The 19,658-nt window shown below is 42.4% G+C and overlaps 1 protein-coding gene across 1 annotated transcript; it reads right to left on the minus strand.

Moving 5' to 3' along the window:
• Window positions 1-1,319: 1,319 nt before the first annotated feature.
• On the minus strand, window positions 1,320-19,531 carry MYL3 (myosin light chain 3). Its single transcript, XM_086867596.1, has 7 exons — window positions 19,321-19,531; window positions 13,105-13,132; window positions 7,853-8,002; window positions 6,096-6,269; window positions 4,966-5,043; window positions 4,743-4,777; window positions 1,320-1,853 (listed from the first exon to the last, which is right to left on the minus strand). Exons 1-6 carry the CDS (start codon window positions 19,441-19,443, stop codon window positions 4,749-4,751), a joined length of 582 nt encoding a protein of 193 aa, XP_086723722.1. The 5' UTR covers window positions 19,444-19,531; the 3' UTR covers window positions 1,320-1,853; window positions 4,743-4,748.
• Window positions 19,532-19,658: the final 127 nt, after the last annotated feature.

Raw genomic sequence — 19,658 nt, forward strand, 5'->3', positions numbered from 1 at the left:
GCTGGGATACGTCTGATGCTGGAATTAATATTCTATTAATCTTCTATTATTACTATTATTATTATTATTATTATTATTATTATTATTATTATTATTATTATTATTATTATTATTATTAATAATAATAATAATATTAATATTATCATTAATATTAATATTAATATTCATATTCATATTCATATTAACATCATAATTAATATATAAATATAAAATATATTATATATACCTATATAAATATATAAATATTATTAATTTTAATAAATTTAAATAATAATAATTATTATTAATAATAATAACATATAAATACATATATGTTAATATAGAATACATATTAGTATATTAATATATATTAATATAGTGGTTATCATAATAGATTATTAAATAATATATTGCATAATACCATTATATCAATGTTAATATATAAATGTTATATTAATAAATATTAATTAATTAATAGATCATGTATATTATATATTATACATTCTATATATTATCAGTTATATATTTATCTATAATATTAATATGTATTATATTAATTAATATATATTAATATTTACCTTAATTAATATTAGATATATTAATTAATGTTAGTCTAAATAATAATATTATAAATAATAAAATATAAACAATAATAGTGTAAATATTAGGATTCATAGTAATATTAAAATTAGTATTGATATCAGCATCAGTATTAATATGAATATAGATATTAATAGTACTAGTAATATTAATATTAATATTGCTATAAACAGAAATATTAGTATTAATCCTGATATAGTGATATAAATATAAATATTAGAATTAATATTAATATTAGAATTAAGATTAAGATTAAGATTAATAATATTAATATTAAAATTAAGATTACTATTGCTATTGATGTTGATATTGACATTAATGTTAATTAATAGATTTGCATTCCCTAAAAACCTCTACCAGCTCCTGGCCTCTCCTGTTTCCAACTCCAGAGGATTTATATTTTTTTTCCTAGCTTTTTCAATTATTATTTCCCAGGAAAGGAGTTCTCTTAATCCATGTGATTTTCCACCACTTTCCCAAATTTCCTTGGGAAATTTCCCAATTTCCAAAGAAATTTCCCAATTTCTGCTGAGGTTTTTCTCAGGATTTCTTTCCCTTTTCCCCTTCCCTCACACGGACACAGAAACAAAGACACGGAAAATCCCATTTTTTACTGCAAAAACTCCAGGACCGAGATGTTTTTATTAGAACAACTTCCAGTTTTCCTTTGGGGAAGACTTCTCCTTTTTTCCTAGGAAAATTATTGGGATGGGAAGGAATCCTCGTGGAGAAAAGACGGATTTGAGCAAATTTTGCTTTAATTTGGGGGTTTTTTTTTGCTTTTTTATCTTTAATTTTCCATCATCCAAAGCAGGGAAAAAAAAACATCAGCGAGGTTTTGTTTGTTGCTAATTCCTGGGAATTCCACAGGTTTTCCCTAAGAATGAAGGATATTCCTGGGATTTTTACACTGGTGTCCCATAAACACAGGGAAAAGGTGAAGTTTGGGATGGGAAAAGGGATTTTTTTTATCGATTTATTCATGAAAAGAATTCCTCCCTTTTCCTTAGTTTTGTATTTCTGTTTATATCCTTCATCCTAAAGAAATACCCAGGGATTCCCAGTTCACATTCCAGTTTTTTCCGCCGGGTCTCCACAGGATCCACCCTTTTCCCACGGAGGAACAAAGTGAGCTAAACAAAAATATCCAAATATTTTTTGGGATTTAGGCACATTTCAGAGCTCTGGAATGGGAATCGGGGCTGAAAAACAAGGAGAAATTCCAGCAGGTGGAAATCCAGCCGGTATCCGGAATTCTCGCTGCTTATCTTGTCCTGGAAGATAAAGATATTTTTAAGAATTCGAGGAAAAAAGAAAGAACAAACAATTCCCCCGGGAATCATCCTCATCAACAACGAGAGCTGCCAAAACACCGGGAATCATCCCAAAATCCCGGCGATGGAGGAAACACGGGAAGCAGTCCCTGGAGCCAATCCAGGTCAGAAAATTCCCTATAAAATATTCCCAATTCCCTCAGGAAATCAGGAGGAAAGGGCCAGTTTCATCCCGGTACGGAGACTCGGCTTTTCCTTCCTCCATCCCATGGGAATGGCCAAGAGACGAAGCCATTCCCGAATTTTTGGGCTCAGCTCCAGATTCCCACTGAGTTCAAATCCTGTGGCAAAAGACCTTTGCTCCTTCCAGGATGGAGATGCCATTCCGTTTGTCTTTCCCGAAATATTCCAAGCCCCACAGCAGGGGTTGAAGGGCCCCCAGTGGATGATGCCACCCAAACTCATCGGCAAATCCCAGGAATGTTGGATTCCTGGGAATCACAAACTTCCATCTTCACCTTTCCAAACCCATTAAAAATCAATTTGCTTCCCAATCCTATTCCCAGTTTTCCAGCTTCCCGGTTTTCCGTGCTCATTTGTCTTCTCTGGTGGCAAACATTGGTTCCCATCGGAACGGGAATTTTCCATCAGTGGGTTTGGATTAAGGATGGAAAATATCCCGAAACAAGAGGCATGAATGATGGATTTGGATTACTTTGGTATCAAGAACTGGGAACCGGTTGGAAAATTCCAGGTTCAAAGGTAAATTCCTTAAGGAAAATTCCAAGCTCAAAGGTAAATGCCTAAGGGAAAAAAAAATGGATCCTAAAAAAGAAATGGTTCCTGATCTTTGGAGTGAAAAACTGGGAACCAGTTGGAAAATTCCAGGTTCAAAGGTAAATTCCTTAAGGAAAATTCCTTAAGGAAAATTCCAAGTTCAAAGGTAAATTCTTTAAGAAAAAAAAAATGGATTCTAAAAGGAAGAAATATAAATAAAGGAAAAAAAAACCCAAACTAAATCAGGTTTGGGGTTTTTTTTAGTTTATTTATATTTTGTTAAATTATATCTCGGAACAGAATTCCTGAAAAACTGAGATGTGACTCCCAGAATCAAAAGTCACCACAAAACAGCCAGGTCAGCTCCAAAACCAAACCAAAGCCAGGCCTAAAAATAAACCAGAGCCGAGGGGAAAGACTAAAAACAAACAAAAGGTCCAGACCAAATCCGAGCGCGGCTTTTCCCGGGATATTGGAACAGATGGATCGGTCGAGTCCTTCCCCAGGGGTTGAGAAAACCCAGGGAATGGCGGGAAAAGGCAGCGGGAGCCTTTTCCAGTAAAACCGGGATAAACCCAGCCAGGAAATCCTGGGAATAAACCCCAGCTCCTTTGTGAGGGTGAGACGGAGAAACCCTCGGTGGTGCCGTGGTTTGGATGTACCGGACAAAGCTCCGGACTTTTCCTGGAAAACCAATCCGTTGTCGGGAGGCGGATTTGTGGAAAACCACTAATTATACTAATTATACTCTAATTTTCTCTCGTCTCTCTCAGCCTCTTTTGGGCTGAATTCTCTTGGGATCCTCCCTCATGGGGAGTCTCACTTATCTCAGTCCTAATTATTCAAAGAAAACTCCCCGGGGCTCATTAAAATCTTAAATAAAATTAAAATTAATATTTAAAATTAAATAAATCGTGTTTATTAGAAGTTTTATTAAAAAACTTGGCAGGTCCATCCAGACTTTCTGCACAAGCTCAATTCACCAAAAACTGGCTCATTTCACTCTGATGGTAAAAAATGGCCCCAAAACACGAGGCTGTTTCACCTTTATTTCTATTTTTACCCATTAACTACCAAAAGTGAATTGTTTTTATTCCTTAACAATTAATTACGTAATTAAAACTGCGACTAACTCTATACCAATCATTCTTTGTGCTCCTAAAAGCTGCAGAATTATGGAGAAGAAGGGAGAAGGATTAAAAATTACACCCTTTTTCCTCTGTCTTTACTCCGTGTGTGAAACCCTAGAATAGAATAATATAATATAATATAATATAATATAATATAATATAATATAATATAATATAATATAATATAATATAATATAATATAATATAATATAATATAATATAATATAATATAACATAATATAATATAATATAATATAATATAATATAATATAATATAATATAATATAATATAATATAATATAATATAAATATAATAATTATATTATTATATTATATATAATATAATAATATATAATATATATAATATATGATATTATATTATAGTATTATATATTATATATATTATATATATTATTTAATATATCCATAATATATATTATAATATAATATATAATAAACATTATATGTAATATAATATAATATAATATAATATAATATAATATAATATAATATAATATAATATAATATAATTTCACATATCATATTTAATATTTCATATTTCATATTTCATATTTCATATACTATATAGATTTTATATATATAAAATCTATATTTTCACCTCAATGATAAATTTAAAATTTTTCTACTTTCTACTTAATTTTTTATAATTTTTTTGCTTTCTCAGGGATATTTGGAAGCTTTTCTGTCAATATTATATAGGATTGATAAAGAATCTTTTAAAGAATTGAATACAGAAATGTCTCTACATTTCTGGACTCCTACATACACGGCTAGAGGTGATTCCTGATTCCTTCTTATCTCTTCCCTTCCTGTTTTTTCTCCCCTCTCCCGCTGGCTCAGCTCTAATTCCTTGTTTTTTTAGGAGTCTGGGAGCAGGGATTTGTATGGGAAATATTCCTTCTTGGGAGTTTCCAGGAAATCCTAAAGGAAGGAGGGCTCAGAAATCCGGGAGGAGACTCACCTGGCCTCAGTTAGCCATGATGTGCTTCACAAAAGCTGGGAAAAAAGAGGGAAAGAAGGATCAGTTATCCCATGGAAAACATCATTAACCTCTCACTGATGGGGTTCATCAGGAGACTAAATTTAGACTCAAGGTTGGGCTAAAATCTGGAATTCTTGCTCCGTTTTTTCCACGGATTTCAAGATTCTTGGGAATATTTTAAGCTTTCAGGGACCCCAGGCACCTTCGTAGTTGATGCAGCCGTTGGCATCTTCCTGGCCAGCCATCAATTTGTCCACTTCCTCCTCGGTCAGTCTCTCCCCTGTGTGGAAAACAAAAATCCCTGGATCAAAATCCCGGATTTAGGAATTTAGGGATCAAAATTAGGGATCAAAATCCCAGATTTAGGAATTTAGGGATCAAAATTAGGGAAAATTAGGGATCAAAATCCCGGATTTAGGAATTTAGGGATCAAAATTAGGGAAAATTAGGGATCAAAATCCCGGATTTAGGAATTTAGGGATCAAGGATTAGGGAAAATTAGGGATCAAAATCCCAGATTTAGGAATTTAGGTATCAAAGATTAGGGAAAATTAGGGATCAAAATCCCAGATTTAGGAATTTAGGGATCAAAATTAGGAAAAATTAGGGATTAAAATCCCAGATATAGGAATTTAGGGATCAAAATTAGGGAAAATTAGGGATCAAAATCCTGGATTTAGGAATTTAGGGATCAAAATTAGGGAAAATTAGGGATCAAAATCACAGATTTAGGAATTTAGGAAGCTCCTGAGGAAGGCAAAAGAGAGGAGAAAGGGGAGGTTTCTCCTTGGGGGGAGTTTGGGGTGCCGACCATGGGAAAAGTTCCTCTTGGAGTTGCAAACTTGATCCAAATTCCAAAGTTGACCCAAATCCGGATGCAAATCTGAGAGTGAATTTGATCCCAAATCCAGAAAGACGGGAAAAATCTGGAAACCCATGGGATATTATGGGGAAAAACTCATTTTCCTAAGAATAAACTTCGTCTGAGTGCCAAATCTTGAAGGTTTGGGTTGGTTTTAACCAAGGCCTGGTGAAAAAACTCTCAGCGAAAACTCAGTTCCCCTCAGAGACTGAGGTTCTGGAAGATTCCAAGGTCAGATTTGGGATCTCAGGCATGGATCAATGATGGATTTCAGGAAATTTCATTTGATGATTGAAATATTTGGATTCTCTGGCTTCGTTTTGGCGAAGTGGAACCAAACCGAGGGAATGGGCGGGGTTGGAAATTTCGGGATCGTTTTACCGTGAAGGGAATGAGATGTTTACCAGAGAAATAAAACACGAAGGGAAAAGAGGGAGGGATGGAAATTCCCAAGGGAAGTTTTTCCTCACCCAGCGTGGCCAGGACGTGGCGGAGCTCGGCTCCCATGACCGTCCCGTTCCCCTCCTTGTCGAACACCCGGAGCCCTTCCACGAAATCCTCGTAGGTTCCAGTGTCCTTGGTCTTGGCAATGTGCTGGAGCATGGGCAGGAAGGTCTCAAAGTCGATCATCTTGGAATTCATCTCTGGAAAACACGGGGGAAAAGGGAATGTGGAGGGATTCTGGGAGATTTGGGAATTAAATGTGGGATATCCACCAAGGGGTGGAAGATCTGTGGGGATAAATGTTGGATTAAGGGATAGAAGAGCCTGGAAATGGAAGTTTGGAGGGATTCTGGGAAAGTTGGGAATTAACCATGGAATATCCACCATGGGGTGGAAGATCTGTGGGGATAAACATTGGATAAAGGGAGAGAAGAGCATGGAAATGGAAATTTGGGAGGATTCTGGGAGAGTTGGGAATTAACCATGGAATATCCACTGTGAGGGAAGAACTGTGGGGATGAATTCCAGGTTAAGGAAGAAAAGAGGGTGGAAATGAAAGTTTGGGAGGGATTCTGGGAGATTTGGGAATTAAACCATGGAAAATCCAGCATGGGGTGGAAGATCTGTGGGGATAAACATTGGATTAAGGGATAGAAGAGCCTGGAAATGGAAGTTTGGGAGGATTCTGGGAGATTTGGGAATTAAACCATGGAAAATCCAGCATGGGGTGGAAAATCTGTGGGGATAAACATTGGATAAAGGGAGAGAAGAGCCTGGAAATGGAAGTTTGGGAGGGATTCTGGAAGAGTTGGGAATTAACCATGGAATATCCAGCATGGGGTGGAAGATCCATGGCGACAAACATTGGATTAAGGGATAGAAGAGCCTGGAAAGGAAAATTTGGGAGGATTCTGGGAGATTTGGGAATTAACCATGGAATATCCATGATCACAGAACTGTGGGGATAAAAGTTGGATAAAGGGAGAGAAGAACATGGAAATACGTGGAAAACATGGAATACGGAAGGATATCACTGCAATCTTTACAGAAGTTCCTGCCCCACTTTTGTGGAACAATCCGTGTCCTTACATCCAAATTATCCCTTTGTTTCTCTGGAATTGCTGGAAACACCCATGTTTTTAGGAAAAACTCATTAATTCCTCCATAAATTCAACTTCAAAATGCAAAAATTCATCATTTTAAAACCCATTGATGCCCAGGGCTGTTAAATTAATTAATTCCCTTCGATTTGGGACAATAATCTTGATTTCCAGATCAATTCTTCCTCCCTTTCAGAGGCTGTTCCGTATCCTGAGCTACTCCACACCCAGAAAACGGAGATCTTCTCCAGGAATGAATTTGGGATTTCCCTTTCCCAAAACGGACAGAGGAGGCCAGGTTATTAATTGAAATGGATTTTTGATTTATCTTGTTGTAAAAGAACTGTTCAGAAAGAACTGTTCATAAAATTTCCAGTATTTATATAATTTTTTAAGCTTTTTTTTCAAAAATTTAAGATTTATAAGGTTTTTATACTTCTGAGGCGTAGCCTCTGCTCCCCCCCTTTTTTCTGTAATTAAAGGTAAGATATTTAATTTTTTGTTATGAACTTGAAAAATCATTAAAAAACATGCAGCAAATAATACTTTTACATCAATCCAGGCCTTATTAAGATGCATAATTAACATTATAGGAGATTAAAATTAATTAAATCACCTGTAATATGAATTACTGAATGAACAAAATATATTCTCATCCCAGAGCTGATAAATCGGTGACCAACCTTCAGGTTTGGGTCTGCCAAGCAATTTCATGACCTCGGCCTGGGTCGGGTTCTGCCCCAAAGCCCTCAGGACGTCTCCACACTGGGCGTAGGTGATTTTCATCTCCGACTTGGGGGTCCGGTCGAAGAGGGAAAACGCTTCCTTAAATTCTGGAAGGGAAAAAGGGTCAGGAGAAATTCATTCCAATACCATCAGGATTTTTCTCTCAGCGACCGCCTTGACCGTTTGGTTTTGCGGTTTGGGAAAAATTTGGATGAGTTTTGTTATCTCCGATGTTTGCGTTCCTCCTTCCTTGGGTTTTCCGGTTCCACCGGGGAATGGAATCGGAGAGGTCAAAATGTTTCTCCCGTGGTATTTCCGTCTCAGTTAACATCGGAAAGTGTGGAAAACAGGAGCAATCAGCCTTGGGAGCTTTCCAGCTCCTCAGGAAGGGCCAGGATTCAACAGCAGCTCTGCTCATCCGGGGAAGTGGATCTTGGATAAAAGATTGGATACTTTGAGAGCACTGAGCCAGTGCCTGGAGCTCCAGGAGCACCTCAAGGAGCTGGAAATGAGAGATGCCAGGAAAAAATACCAGGATTGTCACCCAACAAGCAGTGAATTGGTGGGGGAGGGTGAAGGTGTGTGGAAAACCTGATCCCAGAATTCCAGAATTCCAGAACGGCTCAGGTTGGAAGGGACCAGAGTGGATCCTGCTCCAGCAGGGCCGTCCCAGAGCACAGGGCTCAGGATGACATCCCGATAACTCTGGAATATCCCCAATCAGGGAGACTCCACAGCCTCTCTGGGCTCTGCTCAGGGCTGGGCACTGCCCAGGGCACAAGTTCTGCCTCCTGTGCCGGGGGAATTCCTGGGATCGGTCCCTGCCCGTTCCTCTGGTGCCATTGCTGGGCCTGGAGCAGAACCTGGGCCTGCTCTGACCCTCCCTGCACCCAGGGACCCCCAGGGACACTCAGGGACAGACAGGGACACTCAGGGACAGACAGGGACAGACAGGGACAGACAGGGACACTCGGGGACAGCCAGGGATACCCAGGGACCCCCAGGGACAGTCAGGGATACCCAGGGACACTCAGGGACACCCAGGGACCCCCAGGGCTGAGGGTCCCTCTCAGCTGTGTCTCCTCTCCAGGCTGAGCAGCCCCAGCTCCCTCAGCCTCTCCTGGGCACGGAGACGCTCCAGGCCCTTCCTGAGCTCCAGGAGCTCCTGTCCCTGCTGTGCTGAGGAGCCAGGGCTGGACACCCCAGAGGCACCTCCAGGGTGGGATCCAGAGAACGGGATTTGTTTTTCCCTCAGGAAGTGGGACCAGGATGGATCTCCTGCATGGAGCTGGAAAAATTCCCTTCAGAGGTTTCCCACCTCCCCAGATGGAGTCCCTCACTGCTGTGAGGAACAGGATCCCGGTGGAGCATTCCCATGGGACAGGTTCTCCTTCCCACCACTGATTTCACACGGATGTGGTGCTTGAGGACATCGGATGTTGGACCTGGCAGTGTTGGGATCAGTGCTATTAAGGATCTTTTCCAAACAGAACAATTCCGTGATTCTCATGGAGTCAGTGCAGGATCCAGCACAGACTTCCCCACACACTCCGACTCCTCCAGCTCTCCTTTCCCTGCTGGAATTGCAGGGTCAGAGGAGCATCCCAGGGAGCTGCAGCAATAGGCTGGTGTCCTTTAACTTCATCCTTTATCCTTTAACTTCATCCCTTATCCTTTAACTTCATCCTTTATCCTTTATCCTTTATCCTTTATCCTTTATCCTTTATCCTTTATCCTTTATCCTTTATACTTTATCCTTTATCCTTTATCCTTTATCCTTTATCCTTTATCATTTATCCTTTATCATTTATCCTTTAACTTCAGCCTTTTTCCTTTAACTTTATCCTTTATCATTTATCCTTTATCATTTATCCTTTATCATTTATCCTTTAACTTCATCCTTTATCCTTTATCCTTTATCCATTATCATTTATCATTTATCATTTATCCTTTATCATTTATCCTTTAACTTCAGCCTTCATCCTTTATCCTTTATCCTTTAAACTTTATTCTTTATCATTTATCCATTATCATTTATCCTTTATCCTTTATCCTTTATCCTTTATCCTTTATCATTTATCCTTTAGCCTTTATCCTTTAACTTCATCCTTTATTTTTTAACTTTATCCTTTATCCTTTGTCATTTATCCTTCATAATTTAACTTTATCCTTTATCATTTATCCTTTATCATTTATCCTTTATCCTTTATCCCTTATCCTTTATAATTTATCTTTTATCATTTATCCTTTATCCTTTATCCTTTAACTTTATCCTTTATCCTTTATTCTTTATCCTATATCCTTTATCCTTTATTCTTTATCCTTTATCCTTTATCCTTTATCCTTTATCCTTTATCATTTATCCTTTATCTTTTATCCCTTATCCTTTATCATTTATCCTTTATCCTTTAACTTTATCCTTTATCCTTAAACTTTGTCCTTTATCCTTTAATTTTATCCTTTATCCTTTACCCTTTAACTTCATCCTTTATCCTTTAACTTCATCCTTCATCCTTTATCCTTTATCCTTTAACTTTATCCTTTATCCTTTAATTTTATCCTTTATCCTTTAACTTCCCTGTTATCCTCGACTTCCCAGGGCACCATCCACAGCTGATCACAGAAATCCTTTTGGCTTTAAACCCCTGGATCCGCCTTTATTTCCTTCCCGCTTTTCCAAACTCCAGGATATCGTCCTTTTTTCCCTAAATCCTGATTTATTCCACCATTCATCCACACACTCTGCACCTCGGATTTTCTCCATCTTCCCCAACTCCCTCCCTTCATCCCATCTCATTTTTCCTTTCCTTCTTTCCCTCTGTCCTCCATTCTTTGATTTTCCCTGGATTTTCCTGGACTTTTCCTGGATTCTCCTCTCTCCCTCCCTTTCCATTTTGATTTTCCCTGGATTTTCCTGGATTTTTCCTGGATTCTCCTCTCTCCCTCCCTTTCCTTTTTGATTTTCCCTGGATTTTCCTGGACTTTTCCTGGATTCTCCTCTCTCCTTCCCTTTCCATTTTGATCATTCCGCTCCAATTTTCCTCATTTCCTTCCTCATCCAACACTTCCAAACAAGACTGAACTTTCTCATTTGGGACTAATTAACGTTCCCTTGTTTTCTTCTTCCCGCTCTCCTCTTCCCTCCTGGAATTTTCCTCCCTCTCCTGGATTTTCCCTCCTGTCCCTGGGCAGAGCCCCGATCCCTTTCCAGCCCCTCATTCCAGCAGAGGGCAATCGTGGATTTTCCTGGGATTCTTGCTGTGGAATGGGGGCAGAGATTCCCTTCCCAGCTCCTTTCCTGGTGCTCGCGGGTCAGGAATAAGGGGAAATATTCCCACCTCCCTGAGCTCCTCACCCATCGCCCCCGAGCGCTGAGCACCATCTCCCAAAGATTCCCAATCCAGCAAAATTCCTGTCTCAGGCTCAGATTTCCAAGGGTTTGTTCCTTTTCTTTTTTCCTCCCTCAATTTTAATCTTTTCATTTGCATTTGCTGACTCCACGAAATTCCCGTCCAAGCTCCAAAACCACCTCGGTGTCCTTCGCCCTCCCTCTGGCCAGGAAACCTCGGGAAGGATATTTTCGGATCCCTAATTACTGCCTCTCTGCCCGCCTGGAACAGCTCCCTTTTCCCTCCCTTCCCAGAAATTCCGGGAGCTGGAGAGGCCCAAATCCAGGGATCCGAGAGGACTTTGCAACCAGGGATGGGACACCTAAAAATGGGGGTGGAATTCACCCCAGAGCATCAGTTCTTGTCCTGGAGCAACATTTTGGGGGCAAAAATATCCAGAAATCTTTTCAGGGAATCTTTTTGTACCACACGAGTTTTCCCTTGGGAAAAAAAGAGAAGGAATTTGGGAAGGAATTTGGGAAGGAATTAGGGAAGGAATTTGGGAAGGAATTAGGGAAGGAATTAGGGAAGGGAAGGGAAGGGAAGGGAAGGGAAGGGAAGGGAAGGGAAGGGAAGGGAAGGGAAGGGAAGGGAAGGGAAGGGAAGGGAAGGGAAGGGAAGGGAAGGGAAGGGAAGGGAAGGGAAGGGAAGGGAAGGGAAGGGAAGGGAAGGGAAGGGAAGGGAAGGGAAGGGAAGGGAAGGGAAGGGAAGGGAAGGGAAGGGAAGGGAAGGGAAGGGAAGGGAAGGGAAGGGAAGGGAAGGGAAGGGAAGGGAAGGGAAGGGAAGGGAAGGGAAGGGAAGGGAAGGGAAGGGAAGGGAAGGGAAGGGAAGGGAAGGGAAGGGAAGGGAAGGGAAGGGAAGGGAAGGGAAGGGAAGGGAAGGGAAGGGAAGGGAAGGGAAGGGAAGGGAAGGGAAGGGAAGGGAAGGGAAGGGAAGGGAAGGGAAGGGAAGGGAAGGGAAGGGAAGGGAAGGGAAGGGAAGGGAAGGGAAGGGAAGGGAAGGGAAGGGAAGGGAAGGGAAGGGAAGGGAAGGGAAGGGAAGGGAAGGGAAGGGAAGGGAAGGGAAGGGAAGACCAGGAATATCCAACCCAGAGGATGGGATTCCTTCTGCTTTGGGAAATTGGGAAATCCAACCTTCCTGGAACACCGGGATCCTCCTCGGCTCAGCAGGGAAAGACAAAGGGAGGTGATAATTAAACATCTCTCCTCTCTGATCCATTTAATTAACCTGTTCTAATTAACCCCAATCCCAAGGGTTTAAAGAGCAAAGGCAAATCCTGCCAGATGTTTGATACCAGCCATCCATTTTCCCATAAAAGCCAGGCTGATTTTTGAGGGAGAAGGGAACAGCTGCAGCCCCAGGGTTCCCAGGGCTTCAGGCAGGAGGTTTTGGGATCAGTTTCTCGAGCTGCCACAAAGGGTTTGGAAATGAATGCCGATGTTTGGGTTTGAAAGGATAAAGAAATTCCACGCCTGGCGTTACGTGCTGGATTCGGGAGAGCTGGAACACATTAAGTTCTGAGGGAAGGCAGGAAAAATTTCCTGAAGGAGAATTGAGGGTTTTCCTTTGAAAATATTGATATCTGTGGGTTTTTCCTGAAGAAAAACCTGTCTTTGGGCTGGGTTGGGGGTGCAGCTGCTGGAAATGGGACACAAATTCCCTGCTTTTCTTTCGGAGGGAAGGATTTTGAGGAGGAGCTGAAGAAAAACCAGGAATTCAAGCTCAGCCTTCCCAAAGTTCTTCCAATATCCCAACCCTGCTCATCCCAGCATTTCCCAGGGATGGATTTACTGAACCTGGGATAGAAAAATCTTCCTCACCTTCGATCTGGTCAGGGCTGAATTCCACCTAGAAGAGACAAAAACAAGATAAGAGAACTGATAAGAAGGGAAGAACGATGCAGATAAGGAAAAATCAGTTCCATCTCAGTTTTATGATCCCGGCGGGGTCAGGAGGTCCATGAAGGGTTCACCTCACATTATCCCAGGTTGCTCCAAGCCCTTCCCAGCCTTGGACACTCACTCACAGGAGAGGTTCAGGTTGGATATTGGGAAAAAATCTTCCCAGAAAAGGTTGTCCAGGCCTGGCCCAGCTGCCCACGGCCATTCCTGGAGGGATTTTAGGGATGTAGCACCTGGGGACAGCGACAGCCTTGGCAGCGCTGGATTAATTCTTGGATCTGACGATCTTCGAGGACTTTTCCACCCTAAATGGATCCGTGACTCCACAGTCCCTCTTTTCCTGGGAAGGACACTAGGATGGCTTCCCTTGGGATTTTGGTTGTGGGAAATATCCCAGCAGAAGGGAAACTGAGTTTTCCCTGGCATTTTTTTCCCATTGGGAATGAAGGTTTCAAAGCCAGGACATTCCAATCCCAGCCTCCCTCTCCTCAGTGGTGGGGTTTGGTCCAAATCCGTATGGGAGACAGAGAAATTCCCATTTTTTCTGTCCTGCCCTGACGTACAGACAACGCCACACATTCCATGAGGATCCAAATCCAAACCTTTCCATCGGCATGATCCCAGCTTTCCTCATCTCCAGCCTTCAGGGAATCATCACCTGATGGCATCAGCTGCATCCCAATGCCTCCAGATTCTTTCCCTGATTTTTCCCTGGAGGCTCCAGGGGGGATTAACTCCACCTTGGCCCCTCTGACGTCATTCACAGCTTCCAATCTCCCGGAATTTTTCTCGATCCCAATAAACCCCGTCACTCCGTGCCGAGGCTAAGCCTGACATCAGCCCTATTAATAAATCTGTTCTCACCCGGCAGGCGGGAGAGGAGCCGGGGGAAGTGTTTCGACAACCGAGCCTTTCCAAGAGCCAGACAACATTCCTGGTTTTTCATAGGACACTGAGGAATCTGGGGATGAACGGCAGGGATTGGGAGGAAGAGGAGGCTGGATTTCAGAGGGTTTTTCATTGATTTCATTTGTTGAGGGGTTTTTGTGGGGTGTTGTTGTTGTTGTTGTTTTGGGGAGGTTTTCCCCGTTCCCTCGGGTCGCTGCTTCAGGAGACAGAAATGCGGGATTGGGAAGGAGGCCAGGAAAACCATCGGGATCGGGATCCTGAGGTTACATTTGCGTTTCACCGTCGCGTGGTCTTTTTTTTTTTCCTTGCACTAAAACCTTTTTAATCCCATTAATCCACAACATTCCCGTCATCCCCTCTCCCATCGCTTTCCACGGGCATTCGAATGGGGATAAAACTCCTCCAGCGTCCTGGGATGAGCACTGATCCAGTCTCCAAGAGCTCCAAAGGAAAAGGGAGCAAAACCAGGAATCAACCCTTAATTCCAGCTTGGATTCCAAGGTGAAATATCTCAGGAATAGAAAAATTGTCAAGGTCACACAGAGGTTGCTGCTGCATAAAAATCCCACAGAATTATTCCTTATTTCCTATCTGCACTTAAAATTCCGGAGGGGAGGGATGGATGGGATATTGGGAAGGAATTCCTGGCTGGGAGGGTGGGGTGGAGCTGGGATGGAATTCCCAGAGCAGCTGTGGCTGGCCCTGGATCCCTGGAAGTGCCCAAGGCCAGGCTGGATGGAACTTGGAGCAGCCTGGGATAATGGGAAATGTCCCTGCCATGGTCGAAGTGGATTGGGATGATCCTTAAGGTCCCTTTTAACCCAGAATTCCTGGGATTCTATCAATTTTCCACAGGGAAATTTTGGTCCCTTTGGAAGTGGGACTGAGAGGGATTCTTTTGGGAATGTTGTACCTTCCAGCGTAGGGAAAGGAGCTCTCCTGTCACCACATTATCCCGTTATCCCATTATCCCATTTATCCCGTTATCCCATTATCCTATTATCCCGTTATCCCATTTATCCCGTTATCCCATTTATCCCGTTATCCCGGTGCCCCTTGGGCAGCTCATCCCTGTTTATTTCTCGGGACAGTTCCAAGACAAAGGCCGGAATATTTCAAAGAGCTCCTAGAGCTGGATTTTTCAGGAGCCGGAAAAGCCCGAGGATGGAGGGGACTGGCTGGGGCCAGGTAGTTGGAATTATCCCATGGAATTTTTCCATCCCTGGGTTGGGATTTAACGGAATGATTCAATCCATCTCTCCCAAGAAAAACTCCCCCAGATCAATTTGTTCATCCCAAGGGAATGGGATTTTTCCCATCCCCTTTTCCCGGCCTCAGGTGCAGCTCTTCTGCCCGCGGAACGCTCCAAGCTCCGGAGCTGAAATCCAGCAGGATTCACCATTCCGGGTGCCCTCTTTCCCCTGGCTGCTCCTAGTTTTCCCCGGATACTTCTCCATCTTTCCACACAGAAAAAAAAAAAAGGAAAGAAACTTTTCCTTTCCAGGGATTTCCAGGGGCAACAGATTCCACGCAGCCTTGAGATCCCAACGCTCCCCAAAAATAACATTTTCCCCAGGAAAGCATGGAAAACGCGACCATCACGGATAATTCCCTATGGAAAACCACGTCCCTTCCAGGTCTCCACGTGGATTTTTTATCCCAGTCACCAGACCTGGAACAACGTCACCTCATTCCAACTTTAGCCACTGAAATGCCGGCACCCAAATTCCCGAATTCCCGTCTCATCCCCCTTTATCCCAGCTCAGCGTCTCCCAGGGGTGACTCAGTCCACCCGGATACAGGAGTTTGGCACCATCCCAAGGGATGAACTTCCAGGGATTTTCTCCCTGTTCATTATTGAGGATTTCAATCCGGTGATCCCTTTTCCCCTGGTTAAAGGAGCCGTTCCCACTTTCCGTGTCCTTAAAAATCGTAAATCAATTCTGGATTTCAGATTCTTTTTCATGGAAGTGAAATATATTCCTGGGAAAATTAAAGAGCTTCCAGGTGGGAATGACTTAAATGTTTGGAAAAGACAAATTTTTTTTTTGTAACCAAATTTTTTCAGGACAATTTATTCTTCAAAATAAAAAGTTCAGGGATCACCCTAGAAAAACACTTCCTTAAAAAGAAAAAAATCCAAGGAATGAGCCCAGCTCTTCTGGAAAAGGCAGAAACAAATCCCCCAAAATATTTTTGGATGAGCTGCAAACAACATCCAATCGCACCAGCGCTCGGAAATTCGGGAAGCCTTTGGAAAGCCGGAAATTTTGGAGCGTTGGATCAAATCCGACGAGAACGGGCATATGAGAATCGCCAAAAAATTTGGGATGATGGCTTTGGATAAGGGATGGGTCCCACATTTAGGCCCCTGGAATTGGCGTCCCAACTGACACAAAAAACAGACTAAAAAGGAAAAAAAAGAGGAAAAAAATTTGGGAATATCTGAAATAATTCCAGGCGCCAAAGAAAATCCTGGGATCATTATCAGGACTGGGAGAAGAAGGAATATTCTACATGCGGCACCTTTCCCTACCCCAGGAATATTTTGATTTTGAGACTTTCCACGGGTTAAAAAAAAATGTCCCAAAATTCCAAACACGACCAATAAAATCTGGGAATAAATAGAAATCATTTGAGATATTCCCATAAAAAAAAAAAGATGGATTTTGGAACATTTTGTTTGGATGCAATGTTTTTCCAACTTTTTTATCCATTATGGATAAAAACTATGGAAATTATGGAAAAGATGATGGAAATAGAAATGGAATTCATCCTGCAGTGCAGAAATTGGGATATTTGGAGAATTCCAACCCAATTTTCCAAACATTGGGAAGGGATTCGGGGCTCAAGCAGAGCTGGATTTATGGAGCAGGAATTTGCATAAACCGACAAGGACATTCCTGATCAAATTAAAGAATTCCCAGGAAAACTTCTCCAGGAAATATCCCCTCCTTTTTCTAAGAGGTTGGGAAAAAAATGCCCCAGGCTCCAATCTCGTGTTTCCCAATTTCCCTGATCCAATATTTGGGAATGGGATATTCCCTGCAGAGTTGAAGGGATGCTCTCACAGCGGCACTGGATCAGGATTTGTTAATTATTTGGGAATTCCCGAGGAAATTTTAGCACCTTAAAAATGGGATCAGAACTCCGGAATTTATGGAATATTTCTATTGTATGTAACCTTCATCATTCCAAATGGTGCCGAAGGAGGAAAACCAAAATTTCCATTAAAAAAAAAATAATTTTCCCAAATAATTGTGCAGAGTCATTTTTTAAAATGCAGGAATTGATTTTTTTTTTTCCCAGGATAAAAATAAAATTTGCGGAGCGCGGAATTGTTTTGATTAAAAAAGGAAGATTTTTATTTTTTTTTTCTGGGGTGGGATTTTTTTTTTAATGACAGCTCATCCTTGATCCCACAACATCCCAGAATCCCAGTGGATATTCCCACAAAGTCACAGTGTCCCCCCTGTGCCTCCAAGGGAAGTGATTCCCTTCATCACTGTCCTTTTCCAGCTCTGGAATGTTGAGCACAGAGAGAGCTGGATCCTGTCACAAACCTCTTCCCCAAGGTCACGGAATTGCTCTGGGAGCACCAGCTCTGGAGTTCATTCCATTCAAAACTTCCAGGAAACTGAATTCCTTGGGATTTGATTCCTTGATGTGTTACAAATCACTGCTTGTCCCAGCAGGATTTACAGGGAATTTGGGATTCGAGGAAGGAAAAGGCCCTTCCAGTGTTCCCTTTGTCCCAAATCCTGAGCTTGGTCCCACGTGGAAGAGCAGGAAGATTTAACCAATGAGGAGACAAAGCAAAAGATTCCCTGTCTCACAGAATTCCCACGTTTTCCTGAGGGGAAGCTGCTTTTTGAGGATCCAGAGATATTTATCCACTGGGAATGTCCAGGTTGGAGAAGGGAAGGATCCAGGGAGAGCTCAGAGCCCCTTGCAGGGCCTGAAGGGGCTCCAGGAGAGCTGGAGAGGGACTGGGGACAAGGGATGGAGGGACAGGACACAAGGAATGGCTCCCACTGGTTGGATTTTGGGATATTGGGAATTCGGAATTCCTGGCTGGGATGGAATTCCCAGAGCAGCTGTGGCTGCTCCTGGATCCCTGGAAGTGCCCAAGGCCAGGCTGGAGCAGCCTGGGATGGTGGGAATGTCCCTGCCCATGGAATGGGATGGGATTTAAGGTCTGTCCTAATCCAAACCATTCCAGGATTCTGGGATTCCCTGATTCTGGGATTCTCTGCTCCAAATTCTCATGAAAAAGAGATCCTGCAAAGCTGCTCTTCTTTTTCCAGAGGCAGTGCCCTTTTCCAAAGGGCAATTCCCAAGGGACAATTCCCAAGGGACAGTTCCCAAGAGACAATTCCCAAAGGAAAACCCTTTATCCTGAAGGAAAATTCCCAAAGGAAAATTCCCAAAGGACAATTCCCAAAGGAAAACTCTTTTTCCCATGGGACAATTCCCAAAGGACAATTCCCAAAGGACAATTCCCAAGGGACAATTCCCAAAGGAAAACTCTTTTTCCCATGGGACAATTCCCAAAGGACAATTCCCAAAGGACAATTCCCAAGGGACAATTCCCAAAGGAAAACCCTTTATCCTGAAGGACAATTCCCAAAGGACAATTCCCAAAGGAAAACCCTTTTTCCCATGGGACAATTTCCAAAGGACAATTCCCAAGGGACAATTCTCAAAGGAAAACCCTTTTTCCTGAAGGACGATTCCCAAAGGATAGCCCTTTTTCCCAAGGGATAATTCCCAAAGGATGATTCCCAAGGGACAATTCCCAAAGAACAACCCTTTTTCCTAAAGGACAATTCCCAAAGGAAAACCCTTTTTCCCATGGGGTAATTCCCAAAGGACAGTTCCCAAAGGATTTTTTTCCCAAAGAACATTTCCCAAAGGACAACCCTTTTTCCCAAAGGACAATTCCCAGGGGACAATTCCCAAAGAACAACCCTTTTTACCTAAAGGACAATTCCCAAAGGAAAACCCTTTTTCCCATGGGACAATTCCCAAAGGAATTTTTTCCCAAAGGATAATTCCCAGGGGACAATTCCCAAAGGACAATTCCCAAAGCACAATGCCACGCTGACATCCTCCCGTGCCTCGCAGCGTTTATCCCTCGCGGGACATTTCCCGTTCGGCACAAACCCATTCCCAGCTGATTTTTCAGGATCCCAATTCCCAGTATCCAGCTCCATCTCCACCTACTTTGACCGAAGCCGGGTTAAATTCCACTTCTTTCTTGGGCTCTGGCTCCGCCGGCTTAGGCGCTGGCTTGGGCTCTTCCTTCTTAGGCTCGGCCTTCTTAGGCTCGGGCTTCTTGGGAGCCATGGCTGATTTGGGAAGGAGAGGCTGGGAAAGGCTGGAAAAGGCTGGGAAAGAGAGGAGCTGCCGCAGGAGAATTCCCGGCCTGGGGTGGGTTTTTATCCCCTCTGGAAGTGCCGCCTTGTCCCTCCCTGAGCCATCACATGCCGGAGCTCACAATGGGGGCACGGCTATAAAAGGACAAGACTGGCCCTGGCTATTTTGGATCCTGCCCTTGGATC

The sequence above is a fragment of the Cyanistes caeruleus genome, chromosome 1 (assembly GCF_971803275.1).
Source record: "Cyanistes caeruleus chromosome 1, bCyaCae1.hap1.1, whole genome shotgun sequence".
In the NCBI taxonomy this organism is placed as follows: Eukaryota; Metazoa; Chordata; class Aves; order Passeriformes; family Paridae; genus Cyanistes; species Cyanistes caeruleus.

Coding starts and splice junctions, on each gene's coding strand:
- MYL3 (XM_086867596.1), bottom strand. CDS start 19,443: ATGGCTCCCAAGAAGCCCGAGCCTAAGAAGGCCGAGCCTAAGAAGGAA. Junction 13,133..19,320: donor TTAACCCGGCTTCGGTCAAA/GTAGGTGGAGAT, acceptor TGTCTCTTCTAG/GTGGAATTCAGCCCTGACCA. Junction 5,044..6,095: donor CCACGTCCTGGCCACGCTGG/GTGAGGAAAAAC, acceptor TTTTCCACACAG/GGGAGAGACTGACCGAGGAG.